This window comes from Mustela erminea, chromosome 1 (assembly GCF_009829155.1).
Source record: "Mustela erminea isolate mMusErm1 chromosome 1, mMusErm1.Pri, whole genome shotgun sequence".
In the NCBI taxonomy this organism is placed as follows: Eukaryota; Metazoa; Chordata; class Mammalia; order Carnivora; family Mustelidae; genus Mustela; species Mustela erminea.
Window position 1 is genome coordinate 62,613,387 of NC_045614.1, and position 27,828 is coordinate 62,641,214.

Below are 27,828 nucleotides of genomic sequence, written 5' to 3' on the forward strand. Positions count from 1 at the left end.
AGTGACATTTTGTCTCTTTATCCCTGGGAACAAAAGGACTGGCATAAGCTAATGGAAAACAGTGTGATAAAACAGACTAGTATTAAGCAGGCTACTATGTTCTGAGCCCCCAACTTGTTTCTTTTTTATCCAAATAAAGGAGCAAAACAAGGTCAATCTTTATCAACTTACCTTTATCTTAAAACCTTGGCATTTCTATTAGAGACAAACACACAATACACCACAAAAACTGTTCTGGTAACACCACTTGGAAAGACGGCAGAGCTAGGATACATTTAGACAAGCTCCTGGGCCCTATTTTAAGGTATTTTGCTGTCTATACTTATGGTAGCCCTTGAAAGGATTCAATGTAAACCCAAACCTAGAGATCTGACTCAGAAAAACAGCCAGTTTCCCTTAGAGATAATCAGAATTGTCTTTGAGTCTTTGGCCCAAAGCACCACCTTCCCGATGCTACCCAAGTAGGCAAGCGGGCCCGAGGGAAGCAAACCATGAGCTCGTGAATCTGTGGACACAGGCCCTTCTTAGGCCTCGTAGTCTTTGGAACAAACTGTTCACCTGGAAAGCAAAGAACTTAGCAATTGGGCATCATCTAGTCACTAAAAGAATTGCATCCCTGGAGGCAAGTAGGAGCTCTGGTAAACCCCACGAAGCAATGCCCTCTAATCTTCAAACACCTGTGATTGTTTCTTCCCAAAGAGCTATGTACAGAGTGTTCAAGTCAGAGAACATTCAAGACATTTTGGCTCAATGGCAGACAAGAAACCAAACCCCTCTTAGCAAGTGGGCCCAGAATCACCAAACCCATGTGTATACATTTCTAAGTCAAAACCTCTGTGTCTGGATTACTTCAGTCTGTCATGCTGTCTTTCTTCTTGGCCCCACATGCCTACCTCTGTGAGTTACTTCTTTGGAAAGGTGAACCTTGGACAAAATACTTAAGCTTAATTTCCTTACGTGTAAAATGAGGACAGTGGTATTTACCTCAGAGAGTTGCTATAAGATAATCCATGTAAAGCACTGAGCTTAATATACAGAACACACTAGGTGAGCAGAAAATGTCACTGAGGGCTTCTATAGGGCAGAAATGGAGGACCAGCAGGTCTGTCAGAGGAGCAAGAAATGAATACATAACACAGTAATACATGTGGATAGGACAGCCACAGAGGATATCTAAAAGCCATCTCCAAGACCAACTCAGGTCCTAGAGAAAGAAAACATGTAACACTGGGCTCCAAGAAAGCTGAGGAGATACATCAAAGATAATGCATGATTCAGTGGCACAAAAACAAAATGCCTTCAGGTGCGAACATCCAAAGAGAGACAAAAACAGCGTTGTCCTGTGGTCAGAGTCCTCTGTGAACCTGACACAAGATCGGCATCCAATCTGTAGGTCTTACAGTTTCCTTAATAATTAGTTCCTGTGTCAAATAAAAAACTGACAGAATTTTTTAGATCTTTCATCTTTTGGGGAGAAATTTAGTCTGAAGTTTAGGATTTCATCATTTCTACAAAGCAAAGCCACTAAAACACATGAGCCTGAAGAGGACACATCTTCGGAGAAAAAGACTAAGATTGCTTTCCCTCCAGGATTCCTGACTGCTCCTTAGCTTTGAGTTCTTCTAGTTTCTTCTTATAGCAGTTCATGAAGTAATCATCTGGTTCAATCCCTGCATTCTTCAAATTTTCCATGACCTTTTCCAGTCTGAAGACTGATTGGGCTCCCTCAACTTTTCTTGTGCTCAGGTACAGAGTGAACTCCTGGAAATCCAGGAGCTTACAGGTGTCCACAGAGCAGATATTCCTGATACCACTAGTTCTATCCAAACGAGGGAAAAACACCAGTCCTGATAACTTCTCCAGGTCCTGAAGGCTCACTTGGAATTCACTTAACTGGGGTTGGAAGCCAATGGCTTCATTGGGAACCACGAAGGCCCCTAGTGCCAGCGGTTCAGTAGACATTGGGCTTCTGCGAGCCAGGATCACCTTATAAAGGTGCGAGGGAACAGCCACATTATCCTCACCAATCACCTAAAAACAAAGCAGCTGTGTTAGCAATGCTAACTGATGCTGGCAGTTCCCAAATTTCTCCTAAAAAGATTTTCAACACATTTCTGTAAAGACCATTTATAAATTACCCCACCAATGAATTTAAATTCAACTGTCAAAAGTAATAATAAGCCAAAATACAGATTCACAGAGAAGATGAGAATCTAACAGGTAGATTCTGATTACAATCTTTAAAATAATGCCACCCCAGGGGCGCCTGGGTGCCTCAGTGGGTTAAAGCCTCTGCCTTTGGCTCAGGTCATGATCCCAGGGTCCTGGGACTGAGCCCCGCATCAGGCTCTCTGCTCAGCTGGGAGCCTGCTTCCTCCTCTCTCTGTCTCTGCCTGCCTCTCTGCCTACTTGTCTGTCAAATAAATAAAATCTTCAAAATAATGCCACCCCAAAGAGTAGAGGTCACATCCTCTGCTCTGACTGTAAGACAAAGGGCAAAAGAATGCCCAAAAGAACAGGCAAGAAAAGCTGTTTCATCACATAATCAGAACTTCTGGTGCTCTCAACATTCAAAGGTCAAAACTCCCAGCTTGAGATATAAAAATATGGCCTTAGTTTATCAAATTCGCTAGGGAGCTAAACAAATAGCTCTCAGCCAGACACACTACATCGGTATCACTAGCTCCAGTTTCGCCTAGACTGGCTCATTTTAAATTAAATTAAGTAAATGTAAATGTTGCTTGCTCAAGAGTTTTGCACACTCTTGGGCCCATTATCAAACACAGAACTTCTGAATGTGCCCTCAAACCAAACACTTTGGAAAGATATCCAGACAACAGAGAAGCCAGGGTCAGGCCTGCAAACAACTTGCTTGCCTATGTAGCTTGGCTCTAATGATGAAATAACATTATTATGGAACCTTTTCAAATTTCCTTCCAATTGGCTTAAAAGCCATATCTGTTTTCTGAAAAAAGAAAACTGAATATCCATTTCCTTAATGGTCTCCAATAAAATGATACAATCCAACTACAATAAGCGTATGTACTACTACCCCTCCCAGGCCCTTCCTCGGTCTGCATGGGCATTCACTCCTGATCAAACCTGACTGCTGCCAGAGGCTGTGCTGGGAGCCCAGATAAGGCAGAGGGATGAGAGCTACAAGGATTCTTTCCTGCTTTTTTCCAGCTTCTACCTACATGGCACACAGCCCAAGAATGCCATGGCTATCTGCTGTCTGGCACGCATGAAGGTTCCATTGCCAAGACCAACTGTGGGACTGCAGGGAAGCCCCATATACAGGACTGATTTCTCCAAATACTATCTCTCAAGTTAGTGGAAGCAGCTGGTCAGGGCTCATTTGAGAGTAAAGTTTATGAACATACACAATCTATAAGCATGAAACCCTACAGCCCTCCAACAAGTCATTTACGCAGCTAGGAGAATGAACATACTCTTCAAGAAAAAATACTGAAGGTGAATTCTATGGAGGTCCACAGTTAGGCCACAGGTCACCAACAGATGTTACTGCAACAATACAACTCAGAGGGGCTATGGCTGGCACTGCTGGAAACACAGAAAGGAGAAAGATTTACAGTGAATGCCCTAGTGTCTTAAGAAGTTTCCCATCTAGAGGAGTCAACCCCCACTGCTTTCACGGGAGGCAGAATGTGGTCAGATGCCAATACAGGGCACAAGACAGCACTAAGGGAAGCAAGGGACCGGACGTGAGGGCACAGCTACAGCTGAGCCATAGTTCACAGGGGGAAAGAAGTTTAGTTGGGCTTCCAGGGTTAGCTGGGGCGCCAACAGTTAAGCAAATCCTTGATGCCACCTGGTGGACATCCTTCATCACTGCATCACAGCCTCAGATTCCCAAGTATGAGGAGCCCTCCAAACCATTCACTTGATTGTTTTCTCTCCTCCTGGACTCTCTGCCTACAAATAAATTACATATTCAAGAATAATTAATGGTCACGCCCATCGGCTGCCAACCAGGGCTTCTAATCAGAGTAATTAAACTCTAGCCAGAAGTATAGAAGTTTGACATTTTAGATTTATGAAAATAAATCATTTCTATGAGGTTTTCAAAAACCCACACAATAGCTAGAGGATGTCCAGTACTACTTTTAAGAATTCTCATGGGACACAAAAATTCCTACTAAGAACCAGAAGGCAGGATCATTTCACCTATGACCTTACAGTATTTCAACAAGGAGCTGTAAAATACTATCCCTAAAAATAAAGAGAAAAATGAAAATTTAGCCTCTACCTTCTCTGATTCAATCTGCTTTGTTCTTAGGAAGTAAGCATCTATAACCTGTTAAAATAGGAATTGGCAACATTTGGAAATTCAGAAAAGCCACTGTTTTTTCCTTGAATTTATGACTTAAACAAAATCCTAATTTTCAATCTATCTTCTTCGTAGACAACTCAACCTATGTAATAAAATTCTCCCAATTCTGGGAAAACTAGAAGTCTTTCATAAAATGTTTCTAGAAACTGCTAGGGACTGGAACTCCAGAGACCTGGTCAAGTCCTGACTTTGCCACAAGGCTGCAAGTCATGTCCACTATCTTCCTTCTTCATTCATAAAATAGGTAATAACTACCTTCATGCTCCCCATCTCACAAAACAGTTATGATGAAACAAAGACACTTTAGTTTCCAAAAGAAAAAAAAAAAAGGTTTTAAAATCCACAAGACCTATGAAAAATGCAATTTTTGTAGTGGATGTCATTCAAAAGAAAAGATGTAATTGCATTCGGTACAACAGATGGTTCTGCTGAGGGACTCTGGGGAAACACAGCATCAAGCAAAATTAGACAAGTTAAAGGTGGACAACAGGTTTCAAGAGGAAGCAGGATGGACACAAATGACACCCTCAGCAAAGGACTTGGGGGCTGAACACATACCAAGTCTTCAGTATCAGTAAATCAGCAACAATCTTTGTCATAGAAGATGTAGATATAAAAGTACTTTATAGAGGAAATCCTCACTGCTGTTAAAGTAGCAAAAAGTACAGAACTCTTGTCAGGATTTTAACAAAATACTGGAAATCAACTGTGTGTAACTAGACAACACAATATACACAAGAGCCATAAAGGTGGCATGCACTCACCACCTACAGTTAGTTTGCATACGAGCTGGCCTGAGGTTTCTTTCTGTCCAAAAGACAGAAGCAACAATTTACTCTCCCCCGCCCCAGCGCCACACACACAGGACTGGGCCTTCACACTGACTCAGTGCCAAAAGAGCCTGGCAACAAAGGACATTCAGGCTAGGTGTGCCAGTCATATACATAGAGCAACTGTTATGTAAATAAAATTAACCAGCAGCACAAGGAAAATACATGTACCTGCTACAATCAGATAGATATATTTGGTTACATTCTCCTGGTAGGACCAAAAAAGAAAATCCAAAAATAAAACTGCTGGACACATCAAGAGACCAAGCCTTTAAAAAGTCAAGCCAATCAAGTGAAAGAAATCATGACAGTGTGATAACAGGGTCTCCACACCTGAGGGGACAGAGGAACAAGGGAAGAAGGGAGTCAGGACACGCGGGCAAGCTGGTAGGCAGGTGGTCAACCCTGTGTGGCACAAGCCTCTGGAGGAGCTTGTGCAGCAGTAGAGACCAAGGGAAACTGTGCTGCTCACAGGGGGTGTTCACGCCAGGTAAGGAGGCTGGAGACTGACTGCCTAGTCACAGGATAAGAAGCACCACCCTCTCAGACTGTCGATTCTACCTGGAGATGGAAGGTGGGAGTAAGGAGATACTTAGCAGTAAAATCATTTATTTTTTTCAATAGAACAAACACAGAAATGAACAAAAGCTCTGCCTAAAGAGAAAACAGGAGATTTAAAAAAAAATTACTCCCGATCACTTCAGGTAATGCCTCATGATTCCTGGAGGCATGTTTTTAATTTCCTCCCCCTCTAGGAACAGTTTGGAATTAGTTTGGAGAGTATGCTGTGGAATGAAAACACAGACTGTTAAGCACTTCTAACATTACCACCACCACCGAGTTGAAAAATTTCAAGCTCACTTTCTTGTCAGGTCAATTATAATGTTCAGGCCAGAATCTTCAGGTATGTTCACTTGTCTGGAATCAATCTCTTCTTGAAACAGGCCCATCAGGGAAAGCACATGGATGACCTCAGCTATAATAAAGGGGGTGATTCTGATTAGAGCTGTCAGAAGACTCACTTCTGATAAAATCACTGCTACTTATCTTCCCCTGGGCTCGCATTCACGCAAGTCCTATGAAGCTGGGATCCTTTCCTGCATATTCTAACAGACATTTCTGCCTGCCTATAAGGGATCCTCCTCTTGGCCCATTTTCCCTTCTTATTTTTGCATGCTAGCAGATATAACTTGCAAAGGCTCTCCCTCTTCACCATCTTCTACCTCCTGGCCTTAAGCTGCTGTACGGGAAGAGCACAGAACCCCTCTCCTACAGACTTTCGAGAGCTTTGAAAAATAATGCTACAGAAGAATTGGTGGCTCTCATACAAGTAGACAGACTCATGTCTGGATCTCCCCTTTGATAATGACCAGCTATGTGACTTCGCCTTGACCTTTATAAACCTCAACTTTCTTACCTATAAAAGATAGCCACTACTTCCTTGTAAGAACTGCCTCTGAGGACTGAATGAGACAGCATGTCTAAGACTGCTTGTCTGCTGGATGGTAGATACAGCCCTCCATTAACACCAGTTCACTCGCTTCACCTTCTCCACAGTATACACATACATGTTTCATTGCCCAGAAAGAAAACTAAGTAAACACCCTTGTTTTTATATTCTCCTAAAATCAGGTTCAGAATATAGTTGTAACAACAGAATATAGTTGTAAACAAGCAATAAATATTAAATGGCTGGATCTGATAAACAAAACACTTCCCCTGGCATTCTGAACTGCCATACATAATTGCAAGACATTCCCTTGAAAACAGGAATTCACAATTCAAATATTTATTCCTTGAGAGGAACAGAATGGTTTCTAGGGCTTGGCCATGCTGTGTCCCCTTTCTCAGCATCACTAAAGGACATGGTTTTATCCACAACTGTTTTATTATGAATAGCGAGAGAACAGCCTGAATGCTTTTGAGCTGGGCATTTAAGGTTTCAGCCCCCAGCCCTAACCTTTCCTTTTATTTTAGTCTTCCTCCCTATATGAGGCTCTAACCCAGCTGTCTGAGGAACTTACTGTTTTTCATCACAAATCCTACATTTTCCTCTCTTGGTTTTGTCTCCCATGTCTCTTTTCCTTAACCAAATTTTCCCAAGTTTACGTGCATGTATGTGTGTATACACATTATGTATAAAATGTTTGGCCCAACTAAATTCTTAATATGGCAGGCTGAAACCATTTTTCCAATTTAATTTACCAAAGGATATTTTGCTTTCATGCTAAAAGATACACTACAGATTTTTAACTTTAAAATTCCACCTGAAAGCATTTGATCTGAAAAAATAACATCACATCTAACAAAAGCTGCATTACTACAGAGAAGGTCTTCATAAAAACATAAATATAAGAAAGTAAACCACTTTGATGCAATTCTAAAAAATAAGAATAAAAAACAATATCCCTCTCCAGGAAGATACACTCCTATCAACATTCACCTTTGCATACACACACACATAACACACACTAACAGGTAAGTGTTTCCTTTATGACGAGAGTCTATCAATCTCAAAAAAACACAAAGGAACAATAAAGATGAAGAAAAAACGGTGAGCCACTAAAGGCAACAGAATTTGTATACTATGTTCTTTGGGACTCTCTCCACCCACTATAAAAGGCTAAAAATAAATGTGGTGAACACACATGACACGCCAACAGCAGACCGAGCACTCAAGAATCAACTTGTCATCCAGATCCTGGTTTCTAAATACCAATTCCCATTAAAAGGAACCAGGGCTCCTTGGAGAGACGGCTGATCCCAGAGTATGGCCAAGATGAGCCTGGAATATCACGTTATGCCAAAAAGAAGAAGTGCTAAGAATATGATGAGGATGTGTCAAAGCACATGGGAGATAGCCTTGAAAGGGCTCCCACTGGCCAAACTGAAGACAATTTGAGCATCAAAATGAATACACAGTAGATTGATTAAAAACTGAATTAAATAAGAATCCATCAGTTCATACTGATATAATAAGAAGGAAAAGCTCTTTCCAGGGCACCTGGGTGGCTCAGTCATTAAACATCTGCCTTTGGCTCAGGTCATGATCCCAGGGTCCTGGGATCGAGCCCCACATCGGGCTCCCTGCTCAGTGGTAAGATTGCTTCCCCCTCTCGCACTCCCCCGCCTGTGTTCCTTTCTTGTTGTATCTCTCTCTGTCAAATAAATAAAATCTTAAAAAAAAAAAAAATTGGAGAAGCTCTTTCTTACAGCAGAATATCAATTACTAACAGCAGAAGATGTAAGAATTAGAAAATCATTACTTGGCAACAATTATAGTAATAACTGATTCAGGCCAGAATCTTCAGTGGCTGCTAAAACTCGCAAGTGACAATTTGAAGAGAAAAAGAATACTTACAGGGTCTCAAAGGGCGACCACAGATATCAGATTAATTTCAAAGGGGAAATGATAGCAGCAGTGAAGAAATCTAAAGGATACCACACCTTTATCAAGGAATCTAAGTTAGTATCGCCAGTAACAGGACAACCTGACAGTGTACGCAAGCCAATGCGATACACCGAGGGCACACAGGCTCACAGTGTTCTGCCCGAAACATCAATGAATCTAATCAGAGGAACAACAGACAAACCCAATTTGAAGAGCATACTACAAAACAACTGGCCTATATTTGTCAACAATGTCAACATCATTAAAGACAAAAAGGCTGAGATTAAAGAAGACTAAGGAGACATGACAGTTAAATGCAGTGTGTGGTCCTGGACTTCATTCCAAATCTGGGGGAAAAACTGCATGAAGAATGTTACTGGAGCAACTGACAAAATGTGAATATGGACTGTACTATGGCTAATATTCTTATATGTTGAATTTCATGAACTTGACAACTATACAGTGGTTACGTGAGAGAACGGAGCATCTAGGGGAAAAGAGACAAGGTATCTGCAACAAACGCTTGAATGGCTGAGAAAGTACTGAGAACGAGGTGTGCACATGGAGCAGAAGGAACAAGACCTGTAGAATGCTAAGAACTTGTAAGTCTAGGCAAAACACATTAGGGGGTTCTCCACTCTGACAACCTTTCTACAAATTTGAAATTATTTCAATGTGAAATGTTAAAAAGTATCAATTTGCTTTGCCAAGGATGTGCAAAAACTCATGAATAAAGGTTTCCAGTTCAAGATGGCAACCTGGACCCAGGCTTCTGCTTCTCTCCCCCCTAACCCCCATTTAGAAAATACACACATACACACACAATGGCAGCAAAAAGGACTGACACAGAACCAACTTATGCAAGTGCAGAGAACGGCAGAGTCATGCATTAGTGGACTAAGAAGTGTCATTAATTTCTGGAAGATGGAGGAGCTGACAAATTAGTAAAACTTGAGAAGAGAAGTCAAAGTTTGGATTTTCACAGCCCCTTACACTGTGCTCCATCCAGTAAGTAAAGGGTGTCAAATCAAGGTGTGAGACTGAAGAATCCATCTCCAGAATTATTGTGCAACCAACAAAAAGCAGCACGCCTTTGTCTTGCCTCCAGGATGAAGCTAGAAAAATATTCTCTAAAGGGATGCTTCTCAAACCTTACAGTGTATGTAAAACTGCCCAGGATAGCCAGTCACACCTGCAGATTCCTGAGTCCCACGGCCAGGATTTTAGGACATTTTCAGACAAGAAAGTTTACCATCCAATGACTCTTCCAGAATCTGAGGATGTACTCCAACAAAACAAAACAAAAAAGGAATCCAAGAAGGGGTAAGAGGGAGCCCAAGATAAAAGGGACCTAAGCCAGGAGGGTACTGTTAAGGAAAGACAGATGTGTAGCTGACTGAAAACTACAACAGCTTACGGAGGTTGCCAACGGTCAGTTCATTATTCCCTCAACATTCCACTCATCGTTCCCTTCTTGAAATGCTTTCTTCACTTACCTTCTGGGACACCACTTTCCCTGGATTTTTCTCCTGCCTCAAAAATTGTCCCTTTTGTCTCCTTTGCTGGACCCTCCTCTTCTTGACTTCCAAAATGTCTGAAACCCCCCAAGGTTCAGACCACAGATCTGTTCTCTCCCGCCTGTGCTCACTTACATGATCTCATCCTAGTGTTAAATACCACCTCTAGGGCTGACCACTCCCATGCAGATCGCCACTTCAACCTCTCCTCTCTGACAACCAAACTCACAAACTGCCCTGGACATCAAATTATCTCCCACTCCCATAGCCAAAACCACCCAACTTGCAGCTTCCACACCTGCTTCTCTCTGGTCTTCATAACCTCAGACTGAAAGCCTAAGTGTTATCCTGACACTTTCCCTCTTAGTCTACAACTTACCCATTAGAAAGTACCATCCGTTCTACTGCAAGGCACATCCTAAATCAGACCATTTCTCCCCATTTCTACTACCACCCCCTAGTCAGGCCATTGTTACTTCTCATTTAGACTACTCCGTCAGCCTCTTAAGTGGACTGGCTACTCTTCTATTCCTCACATAGAGCAGCCAGACTGGGCTTTGCAGATCTAAACCAGATTGTGCCACTCTCCTGATCAGTGTCACAGCTCCTGAACACGATCTGCGATCTGGACTTCTCTCCATTGCCTCCCCCTAACTGCCCTCCTTCAGTGCTCTCTCTGCCCTTGTTACACTGGCTTTCTTGCAACTCCTTGAATACACCAAGCTAATCTCACTCCCGTGTCTTTGCACTTGCTGGAGAACTCCTCATAGAGGTTACTCTCTCACTTTACTCAGGTGTCTGTTTAGTCTCACTACCCCTTAGCAGCCTATCCTGTCTTTCTTTCCCACCCCCATGTTCTCTTCTTCTAATTATGGCATTTTGTTTATTATGCATCTCCTCCACTATAACCTGAGCTCCCTAAAACATACAGCCTTGTTTACTGCTGTTATCAGAGATGCCTAGAACAGGGCCAGGTATACAGGAGGAGCTTAATAAATATTTGTTGAATAAAAGGAAGGAGAGAAGGGAGGGTGGGAGAGAAGAAGGGATGGCAGGGAGGAAACAAAAGGTTCATATTAGAACAGAAGTCAGAGGGCTCCAAGAATGATGTCTTCAAGAAACTGATTTCTCTTTTTAAAAAATAGTATGATAGTAAGGTTAAATGGTCCGAAATAGAAAGTGAAAGCAATTACTACATTTTAAAGTAGCAATTATAATACCATGCCACCTTTACTTTCCTCCCCTTCTCAGACTTTTGTTGTTTGTGGTAACATTTATTTCTCCAATGGCACAGACCTAATATGGATTATACCTACTGCTTTACAGATCCAAATGTTCTACTTAAACATTAATGGTACTATACATACTGCTTTTGTATTTTCAACAGAGCCAGGATTATAAAACTCAAAGACCAATAAGAGCTAAACAGGAAATGTGAATGGATGGACTGGGCCAGGAGAAGACATGATGAATGGAAGAACATGTGCTCCACTGAAGGGGAAAGCTGCTACTGTAGCTAGTGAATACACCTACGGGAATCTGTGCCAAGTGTTTTGAGTCCTCTGTTTTTAAGAGAAGCTAATATCTGTACTTTTACGTGAAACCTCCCAAGTATGAAAAAATTACCAACATACTCATACTCAACATATATAATTCAAAAACAACATACTATGGGAAGCAAGTCAAAGCATCTATGGGCTGGATGTGCCACAGGAGGCCTCTGCCTTAGATGTCAGCTACAGGTGAAATTCAGACCAAATTATAGCTAGCAAACAAATGTAAATGCTATGTACCTCAATAATACATAAGTGACAGATAAACAAGTAAAAGTTTAAGTATATTATATAAAATTTATGATGTAAAGTTTACCAATAGAAGAACTAAAACTAACATGAATGACAGATAATGGAACAATGTGTGAACTGAAGAAATTTCATTATTTTGTGTGATAGCATCAACAGAGCCTATTTAAAATGGGCAAAATCAAAATTAAGAAATACAGTTTAGGGCGCCTGGGTGGCTCAGTGGGTTAAGCCGCTGCCTTCGGCTCAGGTCATGATCTCGGGGTCCTGGGATCGAGTCCCGCATCGGGCTCTCTGCTCAGCAGGGAGCCTGCTTCCCTCTCTCACTCTCTGCCTGCCTCTCTGCCTACTTGTGATCTCTGTCTGTCAAATAAATAAATAAAATCTTTAAAAAAAAAAAAAAAAAAAAAAGAAATACAGTTTAGCACCCATTATTCCCAGATAGAGATAATCAGCATAACTAGGAAACTACACAGTGGGACTAGGACCAGGAGCTAACTATCCCTCTCATACCTTACACTATTTGAATTTCATTATGATGTCATATACTTTAGGGTTTAAGGTTTAACATTTTCATTACTATGTACATAGAGTTCCATAACATATTTTTAAAGTTTAAATACAAGGCTCATTAAAAGACCAGCAATTACGGCACCAGGGTAGCTCCATCAGCTAAATGTCTGCCTTCGGCCTAGGTCATGATCCCAGGGCTCTAGTATCAAGTCCCAGATCAGGCTCTCAGGTCAGCAGGGAGTCTGTTTCTCCCTCTCCCCTTGCCCCTCCCCCCTGCTCATGTTCTCTCTCTCTCATGCTCTCTCAAATAAAATCTTAAAAAAAAAAACAAAAAAAAAAAACTGGCAACTAAAGTGGTGCCTGGGTAGCTCAGTCAGTTTAAGCATCCAACCCCTGATTTCAGCTGAGGTCATGATCCTGAGGTCCTGAGATCGAGCCCCACATGGGGCTCCATGCTCAGCATGGAGTCTGCTTATCCTTTTACCTCTGCTCCTCCCCCTGCTCACATGCTCTCACTCTCTCTTTCTCTCTTTCTCAAATAAAAAAAGTCTTTAAAAAACAAATAAAAAGACTGGCAATCATGGCTTCAATGCCATGGAGGGAAGGCATGGACAAAAGCATCAAAATTAAACTACGTTTAATATAAGTATTTAAGGGGCGCCTGGGTGGCTCAGTGGGTTAAGCCGCTGCCTTCGGCTCAGGTCATGATCTCAGGGTCCTGGGATCGAGTCCCGCATTGGGCTCTCTGCTCAGCAGGGAGCCTGCTTCCCTCTCTCTCTCTGCCTGCCTCTCCGACTACTCGTGATTTCTCTCTGTCAAATAAATAAATAAAATCTTTAAAATATATATATATATAAGTATTTAATATCATAACTTCTAACTTCTAATACATAATTAATGAAGAATAGATTCAACGGTTTTCAAACTAACAGAAAGGCATCTGCTCTCTAAAGTTCTGTGTAAGAGAAAGGAAAAAAAAAAAAAAAGAAACTAAGAAATTCTTCCTTACCAGAATCTTTCTAATTCCAGTACCCTGCCCCATGCTTTGATATAAGAACACATGTCAAATTAATAACCTGGGGAGCCTGGGTGGCTCAGTCGCTTAAGTGTCTGCCTTCAGCCCAGTTCATAATCTCCAGGTCCTGGGGTCAAGTACCATGTCAGGATCCCTGCTCAGCAGGGAGTCTGCTTCTCTTTCTCTCTCCCTCTGCCCCCCTCCCTGCTCATTCTTGTTCTAATAAATAAACTCTCAAAAAAATAACCTTATATAATTTATAGTCTAAATATACTGTATCTTTCAGATACTGAAATTTGAAATTCTTGATATGACTATGGACATTTCCTGATTTCAGTACAAATTAAGTTTCCTTTTCTGTTCTTTTGGTTATTACTCATTTCTGATGCTTCTGAGGATGAGAAAAGCAAAAATGTACACTTTCTCTGTCATGACTTCTGGACTCCAGGCAGACTGACACCAACAGAAGTGGAAGCAGAGAAAATCACTGGAGGCCTCTACTATACTGCAGTGTTCAGAGCTTCAGCAAAATCTGAGTAAAAGTTATTAAGAAAGAGATCTGATAACAGTTGTTGACTCAAAGAAATTAGGAGAGATGACTTGTGGATGTGAATTCCAGGAAGAAAGGGAGAAAGTAATCAAGAGTATAGTTTAAGGCATGTCATCTACAATTCTGTATACATTCCTCCTCCCACATGACAGGCACTGGAAGATTTGCTGGATTCAAGAGTGGCCAGTAAGCATGCACCCGTCCTATAAATTACTACAGACATGGGAAACTAACACTACAGGTTCAGAGACCCAGAACTTGAAAATAAAGACCTAAGACCATAGCGGTTTTCACAGAAAAACCAGAAAACAAGACTATTATTCAGAGTCTACTCTTCAGGAAGCTGATCTTGACTGCTCTCCCACATTTCATCACCTTGACACTAATTCGGGTATGGAAAGCTGACAGGTCTCTTTTGAAACTCTTTAAGCCTTGAATAGCAGTCACTGATAAGCTATTTAGGAGAAGCAAGGTAAGTCTTTTTATTGGTTATTTTTATATATTCCAGTGTAATGAAGAATTCCGGTATAGAAAAGATATATTAAAATATATGTACATTATGTAAGTTTCATTCTCAATTAATTTCAAATACAGAGCTTACAAGATGAGCACAAAGAACACCTGTGTGCCCTCACAGATTCATCAACTGTTAATATTTTGCCCAATTTCCTTGATGATTCTTTCTTCCTCTGTATTTTTCTTCTCCCTAAATCCTTTGTGTTTTCGTTTGTTGCTTCATTGTTTTTGCAACTAAATTGATAGAGGGTTTTTTTTGTTTTTTACAATTTCATTTCTTTATTTGAGAGAGAGAATGAAAGAGAGCAAGCACGGGACTGGTCAAGATCAGAGGGAAAAGCAGACTCCCTGCTGAGCAGGGAGCCCAATGCAAGGCTCAATCCTGGGGCTCCAGGATCATGACCTGAGCCGAAGGCAGTCGCTTAACCAACTGAGCCATCCAGGCACCCCAAAGTGTTAAGAGTTTTAAGTGAAGATACAGAAAAAGAGTGCGAGGGGTCCCAACAGGACTCCTTCTCTAAACCCTATGAAAATAAGTCACAGCACATCCTTCAGGACGTATTTCCTAAGAGCAAAGACATCTGTTTATATTAGTATGATTATCAAAATCAGGATATTTAACATTGATATCATATGATGATCTAACCTACAGACCTCAAATGTTGCCAACTGTCCCAATAACGTCCTTTTTAGTAACATTTCTATGCTGACTTGAGATCTGACCTGAGATCAGATCTTGTTTTCAGGACTCTTTAGACTATATTAATTTGGAATAGTTTCTCACCCTTTGTCTTTTATGACCCTAACATGTTTGAAGAGTACAAGGTAGCTGTTTCATAGAATGGCCCCCGGTGGGGTTTGCCTATTTCTGCATGGTAAGATTCACTGCTATGCTTTTTGGCAAAAATACCAGAGAAATGATCCTGTATTCTTCTCAATGCATCACACCATGAAGCACAGCTTATCAGTAATCCTGTTACTGACAATATTAACCTTGATCACTTGATTAAGGGGAAGTTTCTCCACTGTACAGTTACCATTTCTTGCTTTGTTATTAATAATTTGTGAGAGACTCTTTTAACTATATAAACTTCCTCTTTCTCACAAAACTTTCACTCACTAGTTTTAGCATCCACTGATGATTCCTGTCTGAATCACTTATTACCATGATGGCTACAAAATGATTTTTCTCTTTGATTCTTATAAATTTGTTAGTTGACATTCTATAGTAAGCAGAATTTTTTCCCTACATTCATGTATTTACTTATGTGTTAGAAGTAAGGATTCTTATCCAACTCAGTAGGTCTACAGCCCATTATATTTTGATATCAAATAGCCCCAGACATGGTAAGGTGGAACTCCTGCAAGCTGATGTCTTTGTCTTTTTGACACATTCCCTTTATTCTGTACTTTCCCTGAACCAGCCCTGGAATCAGCTACTTCCCCATGTGCCAAGTTCTTCCAGTAGGAGATGTTATTTTAGAGATAAGATCTGGTGTCAAGGTATGTTCACTGCTAACTGCATATCACTGCTTCTAGGCCCATTTAGCAGAAAGACCTGCCAAATACATAACATTTTGTGTACGTTATATTTTTTAAAATTATATCCAATTGAAGAAAAGCAGTATATTTTCCACTACAGCATTTGGCAAACACATACCTAACAAAAATATCCACCCAAAAAAAACTGTTAGTGAAATGCTCTTTCTTATTTACTGGTTAATCTTTCCTTTTAAACTTTGGATGAATTTTCTGTCCACTACACAGTAAGCTAGCATGTAAGTCTTTCAATTTTATGAAAACAAAGCACTCATAAAACTAACTTGATCACTTAAGGTTTAAAAGTCAGGAGAACCTCTTTTCTAGTGGGAAAAGTAAAGAGGATTTACAAAGCTCAAGAATCATTAATACTTAGGGGCGCCTAAGTGGCTTAGTTGTTAGGTATCTGACCTTCAGCTCAGGTCATGATCCCAGGGTCCTGGGATCAAACCCCAGATCAGGCTCCCTGCTCCACAGGAAGCCTGTTCTCCCTCTCCCATGCCCCCTGCTTATGTTCCCTCACTCACTGTGTCTCTGTCAAAAAATAAAAAAAAACTTAAAATAATAATAATAATTAATATTTTAAAAATAAGAGAATATAAGTAGCTTTAAGCCATTTTTTCTTTCTAATGTGACAAAAAAATACTAGAATTAAATTAGCAAATTGATCAGAGGAGAGAAATTAATCTGCTTAAAATACTAACTCCTTTGCCACTTCTTGCCTCCCATCAGAACTCCTGGAATACTCTGAGGGTGAGAGCGCCTGTGTGAACACCCTGGCTACTTACACATCACTGTGCATCTGATTCAGACAGGCTGATAAAAAATAAGTGAAGAGGGACAGAACATACCCTACAGTTTTGTGAGAGTTTTTTTCCCCTAAATCTGTTTCTCAAGTCATTTAATTATATCACAGACTCTCTGAAGTAATCATATAACCTAACCAGTATTTATTAAGTATCTGCTTTATTCCTAGAGCTGAACTAGGTGTTCCTTCCAGGTGTTCTCTGACCTGGAGGGAAGTCCTTCAATCCCTCTGAACTTACTCCATCACGTGTCCGCACTCCACCCAGTCCCCCACCCTGTACAGATCTCACAATATCACTGTATCAATTCAGCTACCCTTCAGGCGCAAACCTCAGTCTTCCACATCAACACCAGATGCATAAGCCCTCACGCCACTCATTATACTCTTCTAGTTTAACCTCCTTCCTTCAGTCTATAAATTTCTTAAGTATCTTGCATGAAAAACACATTTACCTTTTTAAAAAACTCAAGCATCTAAAAGAAAAGCTGGTCCTCCCACTTTTCCACTCACTGCCATCTAAATGTGATCCTGAAATTTTCCTTTTTCCTCAGCCAAAAAGCGAATTCATTATTACACTTTCCTCTATTACTCTATCATCCTCACTCAGCTGCTTGAGTTGGGTCCTGTGTCTGTTCTCATATGAACCACGGAAGCAATGTCCCATTCACCTCATCTCTGACTTCTCTTTCAAACACCCCTTTCTCACCCACCTCTCTGCAGAGTGCTGTCAGAATAGTCTTCATAAAACCCCAAACAAATCACATCTCTCATGCTTAAATCTATGACTTCTCACTGTCTAAAAAGTAAAATCCAAGCCTTCATGGAGTACAAAGCCCTCTACTATCTGGCCCCTGTCCTGTTGTTGTAGAAATCCTCATCCCCTGTGGGCCACCCATACTCTTTTGTACCCAATCTAAGCTCCAATCTTTATCAATGATACCTGTATTCCAGAACTATGCCGTCAATCACAAATGTCCTCTGCTGACACTGTTCCAGCTTTTGAAATTCCCATGCTCCCCTCCTGACTCAGTTCACTCTTTTTTCCCGTTTTTAAAAATTTTAAGTCCAGTATAGTTAACATATAGTGTTACATTAATTTCAGGTATACAACACAGTGACTCACCGACTGTTTACTCTTACTCATCTGTCAAGATCTAGCTCAAAAATCACTTCCTCTGTTAAGTCTTCCAAAACCACACCAACAGAGTTGGTCAGTGCTCTAGTGAAAGCCCTGATCTGTGAATTTATCTCTAGTGCAGCACATCAGACTTTAATATTAGTGATTAACTAGTAACACTTCTGTCTCCCTTCTTTTTTTGTTTCTTTTTCTCCCTTTCTAAACTGTGAGCTCCCTAGAGTCAGTAACTACTTTTTAATCCATCATTAATTATAATCCCTGTGCCTATCATTCCAGCAGGTGTTTAATAAATAAATAAAAAGAAAAATATACAACGAAATTATAATCTCATACAAATAACATAAGCCTGAATGTTAAAACATGTCCCTACCTGGTAACTAACTGTTTTCTTTCCATCAATTCCAGTCTGAGGTAAGGTCAACGGTCCAGATACTATCCAAACATCTTCAAACCTTTCTGTCAGTTCTCGACAGTACATTTCCATTCTGAAAAGCAAAGCAAAAGAGGTGTGATATTCACACAGACATAAATATAAAAAAGAAGCAAACCATATCAAATCCCTAGGAGATACCTAGGAATGCTGAATTTGACAAATGAATGTGAACAAGCGAATATTACACAAAACACTAGTAGCATATAAGCAATTATCTCCCAAATTCTTCGCTGTACAAGAATACTTAAAAATTACAGGCACTCACACGACTACCTACATTTTCCTGTGTGTGCATTCAGTGTACATTTTAGAACTCGAATTTTGTTTTGTCTTCTCCCTTCTCTTTCTATGTTGTAGTTCTCAATCTTTTCTGAAGTGTTAGATATCATTTCAACAAGTTGAAACATGGTTATTTATTTAACCATTTCTATTGTGGGGTAATTGGGTTTATCCTAACAATTGTTATATAATGCAACATTCCTTAGGATAAATTTCAAGGGCCAGAATTGCTTTATAAACATATTTCAGTAACACTTGGTTATATGTAAAAGTAATATTTTAATGGTATTGTACCAATTTACTATATAAGCTACAAAATATGACACCACAGTTTCATGGCAATCTTTACAACACTGGGATTTATCAATTAAAAATGGTTTTGCTAATTTACTAGCTAAAAATGGCAAGTAGGTTTAATATGCACTTATACTGCAGTTGGGAAAGATTTACGAGCGATAACAATGCAAGTCATCATCGCTCAGCTTCCTTATCTAAAAAGTAAAATCAGCAGTATTACACCTCACAGCATATACGCCTAACTATCAGGTAAATTATTCTCCCAAAGATATATCCCTTCGGAAAGGAAAATGTTAAATGCTTCCACAGGAATGCTACCAGTCAAAATAAAAAGGAAACTCCATAAGACAAATATCCCAGATCTTCGATACATAATCTGCAAGGCTTTAAAAAAAAAAAAAAAAAAGGAAACCTATAGATTAGTAAGAGTATTAAAAGAACATATCTATATGTGGACCTTGTTCAAATTCTGATTCAAACTAATCAACCAGAAATAAAAAATTAAGGGCAATTAACAGAAATCTGAACATTAATCGTTAAAATTGACAATAAGGAATTACTGTTTAGTTTTGGGGGTGCACTAATCATGCTCTCTTTTTAAAAATCCTTATCTTCTAAATATATATATTGAAGCATTTATAGATAGAACAATACAGCTGTCCCCTGCTTAATGAGTGGAGTAAGGGAGGGTATGCAGACAGAACAAATATGGAGCCATGACTGCTCAAGTCTTCAATGTGGGGTACTCTCTTAATTATTTTAAACCATAAAGTACTGTTTAAGGAAAATGCAAGGGCCTGAAACACCCTCAATCAGTGCTAGCTTTAGATGCTTAAAGAGATCCCCCAACAGAACTCCTCAGAAGTATCAAAAACCCGCAAAAAGCCCATGATTTTATTGTTAGGTTCTATGAAAAACTGGTTAAGTTTAATTGTACCAAAACTTTTTTAAAAAGCTCAGCAACTCTTGAAATACAAATAGAAAAAAATATAGTGTCCTCTGGACATACTCAAAAATCTCTTACTGCTTCAGTAATAATATTTTGAATAGTTTCTTCCAAAACTTGACTTCTGACCAGTGGCAAATATGATCAAAATGGCTGGCGGTTTTGAAGTCAGTACTGCCACAGACAACCGTACTCCTGGCATACAGCAAAGACAACCAGTCCAAAGTACTTACCTTCAGTAGTGCTAGCTTTTGCTAAACAGAGAAACTAGTACATTCTCCTGGCACATCATTCCTCTCCCATAGAATCGTATTTTAAAACTCTCACCCCTCACCTGTTCCAATATCCAGCATTATTATCAAAATTCTGAGGCACAATATTAGAAAGGTAAAAGGTTTCAGCCATGGCTTTCTGTGAAAAGAAATAAAAAAGATAGTAACTTGCAATGAAATGCCTCCTTTGAGATTTTACAAAGAAACTCTGAAAGCCAGTTCCTTTCATGTTAGCTCAAGGCAATTACAGTGACTACTTGTTCAAATAAATGAAAGCCATAGCTATTCCAGGTCAGAAAGCTCAATAATGATTATTCATAAGAGGGGTATAACAAAATAAGTAGTCTGGTGTGCTAGCTTTTTTTGTACTTCCTAAAATTCAAACCAGTGATGCAGACTCTAAGAGCAAAGTTTCCAATATAAAGCTAAAGGATAAATTCTGGTGTTTAGCCTCTGGGAAGAGTTTCTCCATAAAGGTCAACTTTCAGAAATTTTATGTAAGGAATACAGTACAAACATATTGGTTCAAAGTGGTAGAGAAGATGAGTGCCTGGGTGGCTCAGTGGGTTAAGCCTCTGCCTTTGGCTCAGGTCATGATCTCAGGGTCCTGGGATGGAGCCCTGCATCAGGTTGTCTGCTCAGTGGGGAGCCTGCTTCCCCCTGCATCACCCCGCCGCCAGCCTCTCTGCCTACTTGTGATCTCTGTCAAATAAATAAATAAAATCTTTAAAAAAAAGGGGGGGGCAGAGAAGAATTCCTTGTTCTTCTGAATTTCTGGCCACAGGTGTTCATTCATTTCACATTCCTGAAAGGCTGTCATCATTATTTCCTTCCACTGACCTGTATTTTTTTTTTTTTTTGAAGATTTATTTACTTGAGAGAGAGACTGCATGAGAGGGGAGAGGGTCAGAGGGAGAAGCAGACTCCCTGCTGAGCAGGGAGCCCGATGCAGGACTCTTTCCTGGGACTCCAGAATCATGGCCTGAGCCGAGGGCAGTCGCTTGACCAACTGAGCCATCCTGGCGCCCCTCCACTGACCTGTATTAACCACGAATGCTATCAATAAACTTCTCTTCAAGCAGTAGTTCTCAACCTTGAATGCACACTGGAATAACCCAGGGACCTTTAAAAAATACTGGTGCCTGGGTTCTACCCCCTAGAATTTCTGATTTAACTACTCTGGATTTGGGCATCGGGATTTTTTTTTAAACATCCCCAGGTGATTATAGGGAGTGTCTAAGGTTAAAAACCACTATCTTTTTTTTTTTTTTTTAAACCACTATCTTAATGACAATAATCACCAACAATTGATGCAATAAATGTCATAAAAGACATTTCTCTGCTTTTTTGGCAGAGAACTAAGGAAAAGGAGGCTAGAAAGACAATATGTGATTCATGACTGAACACTGGATCAAAAAAAGCTGTAAAGATCACAACTGCAACAATGAGGCAAATCTGAGTATGAACTGTATGTTATTGTACAAATTTTCAAAAATACATATACATATACACTTTTTGGTATGATACTCCTGTCATATATACAAATATCCTCATTCTTAGATGACACAATATCCTGAGCAATCCCGAACACCATGGACTGTGAAGTCTGCTTAAGATTCCTTCTCTCCCTCTGCCCCTCCCGCTCTCTTTAAAAAAAAAAAAGTTTTTTTCAATTTTTCTGCAGTTAAAAATGTTTTTGCTATACTCTCAACTTTTCTACATATCTAAAATTTTTCAAAATATGAATGAATGAAATGAATAGCTCCTAAGAGCTCTCCGGTTCTCTTTTACATAGCATTTAGTTTTACTTTTTCAACCTGTTTAAGAAATTTCTCACTATCTGAGCAAACAAAGGAATTAAAGTCAGGAAGGAAATACAAAATACAAGTGCAGAAATTCTCAAATATTAAGGTTTGCCTCCTATATTTTTAATACCCAAGTCCCATGGTATACAGACATCCAGTCCCGTATTCTCATCCCACCCAAAAAATATGCCTACAGATGAAAATTTGTTATTTCCTGCTGGAGCCATGTGTCCTCGTGACCACCCACTCCCAACATAGTCTTCATTGAAAGCACTGAAGGTTGGAGGAATGTTGGGATCAGGCTTGAATTTACAACGTTTTCTGTCAGCATCACCTGAAGAAAAACACACAAAATGGGTAAGTTATCAGTGGACAAATATCCCTTAAGATTCTCTAAGCAAGGCAAACTGTTTCAGGCTGGCTACTACCTCTCTGAGTAGCTAGTATTTAGTGATTGCGTGCATGTCTCAAGTTCCTGGGATAGTTCAGATACCTCATCTGAATTTAGCAAGGACTAGTCTAGGAAAGAACGCTTTTCATATGGGGTAGCTATCTCATATACTTCTGTTCCTAGTCTCTGAAATTAAAGGCAAATAATCCCCCAGGTAGTATTTAAGTGAAATAATGACCAAATAGCTGAACTACATAAAAAGCTTACCTACTAAATAAATTCTTGCTTTAAAAAAAAAAAAAAAAAACCCTCACGTATTGTATTTTGTGCGACTATATTTGACAACTTTGTATGTACTGAAATAATGGATATATATATAGACACAAAACTATTTGTTCTGGGCAGAGACAGCCTAAAGGAGGGGGAGAATGTCTCTGGTATCTTGCTTGCTGCCTCTTAAGCCATGACAAACAAACATTTAGGTTATGAGCTCAATCCAGAAATTACTGAAACAAAATATCTGTGTACCACATGGGAGAGAAAAAAAAAAAAAAAATCTCTTTTATTTATATTTTCCCATCTTAGAAGAGTTTGCCACACTAATCAGCAAACCCTAATACTGTATTTTCCACTGTCATTAGACCAGATCTTGTTAAATTACAAAAATAACAGAGATAAATGGAACATATTCAGACTGCTACTCAATAACGTTTAAAATGGAGACCCATGAAGTTACCAATTCCAGTGTTATCTCATTCGGCCAGAAAAATTTTAAATGATCAGACCCCAAAACTCAGAATAGATTATTGGATACTGAGTTTTTCAGAGCTACTTCATAAAGAAAAAAACAAAAAAAGAATTATTAGTAAGCTTCTCTTGCATGTCATTACCACTGGAATCACTTCCTTACATGTCTGGTTGTCTTTGCCTGGTGCTTACCACCCTTGAAATTTCATCTGTGGGAATTTCCAAAGGCCTAGGATAAAGATGCCTTCCTTGAGATGGATGTAAATTTGTTTCTATCAGGTTACCTGGAGGAACTGCCAGTGGAGAACTGTGTTAAACCAAGATCAGGGCTTCTTTGCTTGATCTACACAGGATCCATGACTCCCAGCTGTTAAGTCTGCATGATAGCCAGTCTGTGGCCTCCACTTTTCTGGAACAAGCTTTTTATTTTCCTTTCGACCCTTTTCTGCTCAGTGCCAAGATAACCTTCCATATGGTCCCCTACAGTGAGCAGGCAGGTTAGTTCTGCTTCCCCTGTCCTCCCCCAGGGCTCAGTCCTCTGGAGGTTCCAGACTAATATGGGGAGGGTCCTGTAAAACAATCTACTCTGGTTGAACCCTAAGTCTCCCTTTCAGTCTCCCTCACCCTACAAAGGTGGAATCAAAAGCAATGTATGTTGCTATGGTTTACCAAGACTGCCCTTATCTCTCTGGATTCTGGCTTTCCCCCAGATAGTGGCTTGGCAACTCACCACTATCATGCTAACTTTTTTTTTTAAGTGATTTTTTTCCCCCTACATATCTCTTATTGTTTTTAGCAGACACTCAGTCTGCTAATAACATTTCTTGTTTTTAGCAGAGAGTCAGTCTGAGTAATCTAGTCTATCATTACTGAAAACAGAAGTCTCTTTAGATTAATATCCAGTAAATCATAAGTATACTGCTTCCTGTTTTCAAATAATATTATTTTACCTCCTCAAATTACACATTACAAAGTGAAATGTGGTACTTTTCTTATATGCCTTTCTAAAGAGCAGGATAAAATTAGTAAAGCCAAAATCCCTTACATCTTGGGAAAAGTTCTGCATTTAAAGGAGATTCACTGGCTTGAAACTATATCAAATGAGTTTCCCTTGATATACATTTATAATCAACTCTCAACTACTATGATAAAGTTTCCAACTACATCAGTCTCCTACTAGCAGCAAGCAAAGCCCAAGGCTCCTGCTATTCTGCTGGTGGTTTGACCCTAGGAAGGCACATACCCATTTAAACATCAGCATTTTAATATACATAAACAGAGTGTGTACTTAAAGCAAGGAGAAATAATGTGTGGGCCTTACAACAAATTAAAAGGCAAATAAAATATGAATAAAACAACTATGACAAAAGGTAATATCCTAACACATAGAGAACTCCCTAAATCAATTCAAAAAATAATATCCCAACTGAAAATGGTAAAAATAACTCACAAAGAAAGAATAATTCACAAAATATTAATCTTCACTGGTATCCAATAAATGGAAATAAAATCACCTATTAAATTGGTAATGTTCATTATGAGTGGAAGACAGGACAAGTAGTTAACAGTGGATAGTATAAACTAGAATAATCTACACAGAAACCAATTTAACATTAAATATCAAGGTCTGGTCATCTTAACTACAGGAATCCACCAAGACATTTAAAAAAAAATTTTTTTTTTTAAAGCCATGAGCAGACTTACATGCCCACCTACCTCTTAAATCACATTTCATATGTTCTCCCTTGCCCCAGCTACTCTGGCCTTTTAGTTCCCTAAAAGAACAAAATCTTCACACTGGGGCCTTCAAAGATGCACCTGTGCTTTTCTTTCTGTCTGGAATGCACCTGTCCACAATCCATGGACCATTCTACTCCACTGTCTAGGTAACAGCATCTACCTCCAAGCCACTTTCTTGGAGAAACCTTGCTAATCAAAATCAGGTTCTCCTACATCAGTGCTCATCACATTCTTTACTGTTCCTTGTTTATACTAACCAAACCTACAATCACTTGTCCTTCAGAACAGTTATTACCAACAATAATTACACATTCATGATTATTTGATAGGCCAGTTCATTCCCCAACATTAACTCAAAGTGCCAAGAATGAGAGACCATATGCTCTGATCCCAAGGCTCAGCACAGTGCCAGACATGTGGCACTTTAAAAGTATTTGTGGAGATAATGCACGAATAGTGCTAGTTGTAGCAATACTGACAGAGCCTCCAACTCATATGTCAAGATACTGATCCTCTCAGCCCCTTAGAAAGCTGGGAAGGGTCTGGAGCTCACTGGAGACCAGGTAGTGATTCATACAAACATCATCATTTTCTAAATCTGTTGTAATGTGAAAAAGGTTGAATCAATAATCCTCCTTGTTCTGGTACTTCCTCCTTGTTGGAAGTACCTTTCATCAATGCCTTTACTTCTAACCACCTACCCATTATCTTGCTTTTGGATATATGTTCAAGAACCCATCGAGGCACTCGCTTTGACTGGTCATAAGACAAGGCATGATTAGTGTAATGCCTAGTCTCTGTTCCAGTTAAAGGGACTCCATATTGTTCCAAGAGAGCCTTTTCTGCAGAACCTAAAAATGCAAAGGGAGGCAAATAATTAGTAATTCTTACTAGGAACAATAAGTTATAAGGGAGAGGGGTGAGACTTACACAAGACTGACTCAAAGGTCTAATCAACCAGATCTAATTTTGCAATTATTTCCAACACAGAGAAAAGAGACAGTAGGCTTTGCCTATCATCAGTCCTATAGTTTTAACAAGATAAACTGCAGCTATCTCACTAACTTTTAAAGATTTTATTTATTTATTTGACAGACAGAGATCACAAGTAGGCAGAGAGGCAGGCAGAGAGAGAGGAGGAAGCAGGCTCCCTGCTGAGCAGAGAGCCCCACGCGTGGCTGGACCCCAGGACCCTGGGACCATGACTTGAGCCAAAGGCAGAGGCTTTAACCCACTGAACCACCCAGGCGCCCCCTCACTAACTTTTTCAAATAAGGACCTGATCTTACTGGTCTTTCACATCAAATGTCCAAATCTCTGCCCCTGTATACAAAAGCAGCAAAGGAAAAACAAATCATTACTAGCCACTGATATGATTTAATGGGGGAAAGCCTACTTCCTCATTACACGATAAGAGTTAGCATGGGGACAAAAACAGCCTTTTATAAACGTCTTAAAAGACTATCATCCATTGTTCTGGAACTGAAGCAGAGATGTGCACTGCAGCCAGACAGTGGTAAAACTTGTCTTATTTCTCCTACTGAGAGAAACTAAGCACACATTTAACAAGGACTCTGTTTCAAAATAACCCTAAATCAGGTCAGGGAAAGTGTAAAAAATGAGCATGAGATCACTTTCACTGTTAAATATGAGGTACCCCTGGTAGCTTGAGGACTTCTATCTTTCGAAGAAGGGCTTGGAGGTGTGAAAATTAATAAAGGGAAACCTCAGGAAAGTGGACTCTGTTGCTAGAAGGGGAGGCTGGAAGGGGGAGCCATTCAACTCTATCTCAATTACAGGAAAACTATCAATTACAGACCCTGACAGAAGAACTGTCAAGAGGAAAGAACCGTCAACTACAGGCCCCCAACAGGGAAAGCCTGACAGTGCAACCTCTACAAGAAGTTGACTGCCCATGCAACTCAGCCAATGAGAAATTCATCACCCTGAACCGTGGCTTTTCTCCAATGGACCTTCCAAAACAACCCTCCCAAGTTCCTCCGTCTTCTCCGTAAAGTTCCTCTCCTTTGGCTGCTGGACTTGCCTACGGTTTTGCCATGGCTTGCCTGTTCTGGATTACTAATTCACTACTCTTCCGAAAGAAGCCCACTTTTCTGCTGATAAGATAGCCTGACAGATTTCTTCTTAGCGTTAATGCGGGCACCCTTCGTTTGAACGAGGACAATTAACTAATCTGCTAAAACCAGGTGTTAATGTATTCACTCTTCCACGCCTACTGTCAACTAAGCACCAGGTGCTGGACTGTATATACGGTGGAGAACAAAACATAGTCCGAGCTGTTACGGAGCTAACGACCTAAAGGAGGTCACAGACATTAAAACGTACCTGTGGTAAGTTGCTTCGGGGGTAGAAGAGAAAATGAAGATGGAGAAGTATGCGAAAGAGGAAGGCGAGGCCTCCGGTGTGGCGGGGAGGCCGGATGGGAAGACTAGAAAGGCTGAAAACCCGAGACCCCCGGCTCGGGGCCCGCAAAGGGAGAAAAGCGCGGACAGAGAATTACGATTCATGCCGAAGGCAGGAATCCTGCCCAAAACCCGGGCCAGGGAAGAGGCCTACGGACTTACCGTCGGGCTCCCTCGCTGCCAACGCTGCCTCAGCGCCCTGACTCCGGAACAACTGCATGACCGTGAACCCGCCTCCCGCGGCGCCCACCACACCTCCCGCCACGAAGACACTCAAAAAGCGCCCAGAGCCTCTGAGGCGGGAAGCAAAACTTTTGGCAGCCATCTTATCCAGCGCACCTTACCTTTTGCAGTCGCGCGTGCGCACACCAGCTCTGACGCCTGAAAGCGAATCGCAACCGAGACACGCATGCGCAACCTGGAGTCGCCTGGCACCTAGCCTCTGTGGAGCCACAGGATGTGCAGAGCGCAGGCGCACACCCACCCCGCTGAGGGCCTCGGGAGCCCCCTGGTGACAAATCT

At 40.4% G+C, this 27,828-nt stretch overlaps 1 protein-coding gene across 2 annotated transcripts; it reads right to left on the reverse strand.

Annotated features, from left to right (window-relative positions):
* Nucleotides 1-715: 715 nt before the first annotated feature.
* On the reverse strand, nt 716-27,750 carry EXOG (exo/endonuclease G). Of its 2 annotated transcripts, none has more exons than XM_032351848.1 (6): nt 27,651-27,750; nt 25,585-25,734; nt 22,200-22,339; nt 20,263-20,339; nt 18,344-18,458; nt 716-2,031 (listed from the first exon to the last, which is right to left on the reverse strand). In XM_032351848.1, exons 1-6 carry the CDS (start codon nt 27,715-27,717, stop codon nt 1,570-1,572), a joined length of 1,011 nt encoding a protein of 336 aa, XP_032207739.1. In that variant the 5' UTR covers nt 27,718-27,750; the 3' UTR covers nt 716-1,569. The 2 variants fall into 2 exon arrangements, with proteins under 2 accessions (XP_032207739.1, XP_032207653.1); XM_032351762.1 differs by having other exon boundaries at nt 27,469-27,668.
* Between the last annotated feature and the right edge of the window lie 78 nt (nt 27,751-27,828).